The following is a 4,356-nucleotide window of genomic DNA, read 5'->3' on the forward strand; positions in this document are numbered from 1 at the left end:
AACTTTTTGAAGTACCCATGTATATATATACCCACACTAGAGTGTTAGTTAAGGGAGGCCAGGGGCCTTGCCATTTGATTCACCACTGTTTCTGTAGTACTTAGAACAAAGCTGGCACAGAGTAGGTGCTCAGAAAGGCCTTGAATGAAGAAAGAAGGAAAACTTGCTGTATAATTCAGGCTGTAAGAATCTCTAAAAATTAAACTTAACTAGACTAATACCCCAATTAAAAACAAAGTAAAGAGACATAGAAATGACTTATAAATGTATAGAAAACTATTAACCTCATTAATCAGATAATTTTAAAATGAGACATGAGTGCTATATTGTCTTCATCTGCTGGTTCACGCCCCAAATGGCCACAATGGCCGTGGCTGAGCCAGACCAAAGTGAGGAGCCAGGAGCTCCAGCCCGGTCTTCCATGTGGGTGCAGGGTCCCAAGCACGTTGGCTGTCTTCTGCTGCTTTCCCAGCCACATAAGCAGGGAGCTGGATTGGAAGTGGAACAGCTGGGACTTGAAACAGCACCCATATGAGATACGGGTACTGCAGGTGGCAGCTTTACCCGCTATGCCACAGTGCTGGCCCCCACCACTTATTTACATTGAAAAAAATTGAATATGGGTCAGCATTTGGTACAGAGGTTAAAACACCTTGGAACACTCAAATCCTATATTAGAGAATCTGAGTTGGAATTCTGGCTCTGTTCCCAGTTGTAGCTTCCTGCTAATATTCACCCCAGGAGGCAGCAAGTAATGGTTCAAGTACTTGGGTCCTTGCCACTCACTTGGAAGACCTGGATATAGTTCCTGGCTCCTGGCCTTTACCTGATCTAGCTCTGACTGTTGGAGGCATTCAGGAAGTGAACCAGCAGATGGAAGATCACTGTCTCTCTGCCTTTCCAATATAAACTAATTAATAAACATTTTAAAATAAAATTTTTAATCAATTAAGCATGTGGACTAGCTGTAACTATTAGTTTAAGGAAAAACATGTTAATAACATGTCAACAACACAGACATACAATCAACAAAATCCAGACTGTGGAAAACTGTACATCAAACAACCTAATTTCTTCAGCAAATAAATTGCAAGAAAAGAGGTGGAGTGAGGAGAGTAGGGAGGAAGTCATGGCTATGGATTAGAAGAGACTTAAGAGACACATTGACTAACACAAAGTGTGGACCTTATTTGGATCCTGAATCAAGCAAACTGTGAGAAAAACCAAACACAAGAACAAAAAATGAGACACTTGGAATCTTAAGCACTGACTAGACACTTGACTCTCTGTGGGAATTCAAGTCTCATTCTGTCTGGCAGAGTGAAATGTCATGTCTAGGTTGAGACAGGCTCTACTTTTCCTAGTAAACTATGTTACATGCAGCCTGCTGTGCTTCTCTGACCACAGTCAGAGGTGTCTTTTTTATCTCCACTACACTAGTTTTCAACTTTGTTGTTCTTACATTAAAGGTATTTGATAGCAATCGACAGAAGAGGCGGCCCTTCAGTTGCCAAGGAGACTGTTAAACTTGCGGAGGAGTTCTTCCTTTCTACTGAGGATGTAGTTCTTGGCCTTGACCTTAGTGGAGACCCTACTGTAAGTTATTTTTCCGAAATACGTTTAGTGGGCGTAGGAATTATCTTGGAGCATCCTGCTCCATCCTTCAGAGGGTCTAGCAGGCACCGTGAAGGAAGCCCTATCCTGCAGTGGAGGACTGGAGTGTCTGCAGCAACTGTTCTCACTCAGGGTTCTGTGAAATAATTAGGCACCACTTAAAAAACAAAAAATTTGCTAGATTCTATGACTAGTTTCTCCATTCTTCTAGAGCTAGTACAGGCTAATACCAATATGTATACACAGAGAAGTTAGTTCATTACTCACAGTGGATGGATGGATGGATGTCTAAAGGCACTGGGGCTTAATTATCTCATAGAGCTCCCAGTTAAGAAAGGTTGGCCTGCGGTTTGTGAATGTCAGATTCAAGCAGACATGCTGACATTTTGGGACAGATAATTCTTTGTTGTGGGGGCTTCTCTGTTCACTGTGGTATGCCTGGCTACATCCCTGGCTAGACAATCAGTAGCAACATCCTGATTGTGACAATCAAGAATTTCTCTGGACATTGCCAGATGCCTCTTTGGAGGGCAGGATTGCCCTGGTTGCAAACCACTGAATAAGAGAGTCCCATGAAACTTGTTTTTTTCTTTTTTTAAGATTTATTTTACTTATTTGAAAGGCAGAGTTACACAGAGAAGTAAAGATAGAGATCTTCTGTCCACTGGTTCACTTCCTAAATGGCCGCAATGGCCAGGGCTGAGCCAGACCAACGCTAGGAGCCAGGAGCTTCTTCCGGGTTTCCCAGGCACTCGTTCCATCCTCTGCTGCTTTTCCAGGCTCATTAGGAGGGTGGTGGATTGGAGATGGAGCAGCTGGGACTCGAACCAGCACCCACATGAGATGCCGGTGCTACAGAAAGTGGCTTGACCTGCTGACCCTGAGAAAGTCCCATGAAACTAGTTCTGATAGCTGTGTCTAAGCTTAGATTATTCTGCTTTTTTCATCTGTCCATTTCAGGAAAGTTATAGCACTATATATCTAGGTGTCCTTCGAGAAATAAAATTTGGTGACTGCTATATCCAACTTAGTTGATTGACCTCAGATTCACTGATAGGGATACTAGACTTCTCATGTGCAGAGACAGGGCCTTTGCCAGCTTAGTATTCCCCAGTGTGTCTAGCACGTTGTAGGTGCTTTATAAACAGAAACTGCAAATAAATTCATCTGCCAGTATTTTTTTCCTTAGTTGATTGGGACAGAGTACCCAATTCCTGTTTGCCCAGAATTTTCATGCATGCTCATTTTTAATTTTTGTCTTCAAGATAGGACGAGCAGAAGACTTCTTGGAACCTCTTTTAGAAGCTAAAAATGCAGGTCTGAAGTTGGCGTTGCATCTTTCAGAGGTAAATAATGTCTTAAGTTCAACAGGGTAGCTTAAAATAGAAAATAACAGAATCAGAGCCGGCGCCGTGGCTCAATAGGCTAATCCTCCACCTTGCGGCGCCGGCACACCGGGTTCTAGTCCCGGTCGGGGCGCCGGATTCTGTCCCGGTTGCCCCTCTTCCAGGCCAGCTCTCTGCTATGGCCAGGGAGTGCAGTGGAGGATGGCCCAGGTGCTTGGGCCCTGCACCCCATGGGAGACCAGGAAAAGCACCTGGATCCTGGCTCCTGCCATCGGATCAGCGCGGTGCGCCGGCTGCAGCGGCGGCCATTGGAGGGTGAACCAACGGCAAAAGGAAGACCTTTCTCTCTCTGTCTCTCTCTCTCACTGTCCACTCTGCCTGTCAAAAATTAAAAAAAAAAAAAAAAAAAAAAGAAAATAACAGAATCATTTGTGAAAAAAAAACAAAGAAACCTGGTATAGGAAAACATTTTTTAAAAAGGGAGATTAAAAATACTTTAAAATGTAAGTTAAAATGATAAAGGCATGACTTCTTTTAGTTTTTTTTTTTTTTTTTTTTGACAGGCAGAGTGGACAGTGAGAGAGAGAGACAGAGAGAAAGGTCTTCCTTTTGCCGTTGGTTCACCCTCCAATGGCTGCCATGGCTGGCGCGCTGCAGCTGGCGCACCGCGCTGATCCGAAGCCAGGAGCCAGGTGCTTCTGGTCTCCCATGGGGTGCAGGGCCCAAGCACTTGGGCCATCCTCCACTGCCTTCCCGGGCCACAGCAGAGAGCTGGCCTGGCTGGAAGAGGGGCAACCAGGACAGAATCTGGCGCCCCGACCAAGACTAGATTGCGGTGTGCCGGCGCCACTATGTGGAGGATTAGCCTATTGAGCCGCGGCACCGGCCATTAGTCTTTTTTTTAAGATTTTATTTATTTATTTGAGAGGTAGAGTCACGGACAGAGAGAGGGAAAGACAGAGAGAAAGGTCTTCCATCTGCTGTTTTACTCTCCAAATGGCTGCAACTTTTCTTTTTTCCATTGGTTTACCCCCCAAATGGCCACTATGGCCGGTGCACTGCGGCCAGTGCGCTGCGCCGATCTGAAGCCAGGAGCCAGGTGCTTCCTCCTGGTCTCCCATGTGGGTGCAGGGCCCAAGGATCTGGGCCATCCTCCACTGCCTTCCCGGGCCACAGCAGAGAGCTGGACTGGAAGAGGAGCAACTGGGACAGAATCCGGCGCCCCAACTGGGACTAGAACCCTGGGTGCCGACGCCACAGGTGGAGGATTAGCCAAGTGAGCCACGGCACTGGCGCATCATTTTCTTAAAACATGTCCCTGTGAACCAAACAAAGGAATCTGCACTTCCCACCTGCCCCCATTTTGCTATGGATTTATTTTCTATCTCATCACCTA

At 45.7% G+C, this 4,356-nt stretch overlaps 1 protein-coding gene across 10 annotated transcripts in view; it reads left to right on the forward strand.

Moving 5' to 3' along the window:
- The window catches only part of MAPDA (N6-Methyl-AMP deaminase), a 37,595-nt gene that overhangs the window by 17,503 nt on the left and 15,736 nt on the right, over window positions 1-4,356 (forward strand). For 6 of the 10 annotated variants that reach the window (XM_070054108.2, XM_008269104.5, XM_089310217.1 and 3 more), the window contains 2 exons: window positions 1,470-1,596; window positions 2,880-2,960. In XM_070054108.2, coding sequence (XP_069910209.2) covers window positions 1,470-1,596; window positions 2,880-2,960 — 208 coding nt within the window. The remainder of the gene's footprint in view (window positions 1-1,469; window positions 1,597-2,879; window positions 2,961-4,356) is intronic. The other 4 variants (XR_016218063.1, XR_016218065.1, XR_016218064.1 and 1 more) reach the window with 2 other exon arrangements.

The sequence above is a fragment of the Oryctolagus cuniculus genome, chromosome 12 (assembly GCF_051225735.1).
Source record: "Oryctolagus cuniculus isolate XC-2025 breed Fujian yellow rabbit chromosome 12, ASM5122573v1, whole genome shotgun sequence".
Classification (NCBI taxonomy): domain Eukaryota; kingdom Metazoa; phylum Chordata; class Mammalia; order Lagomorpha; family Leporidae; genus Oryctolagus; species Oryctolagus cuniculus.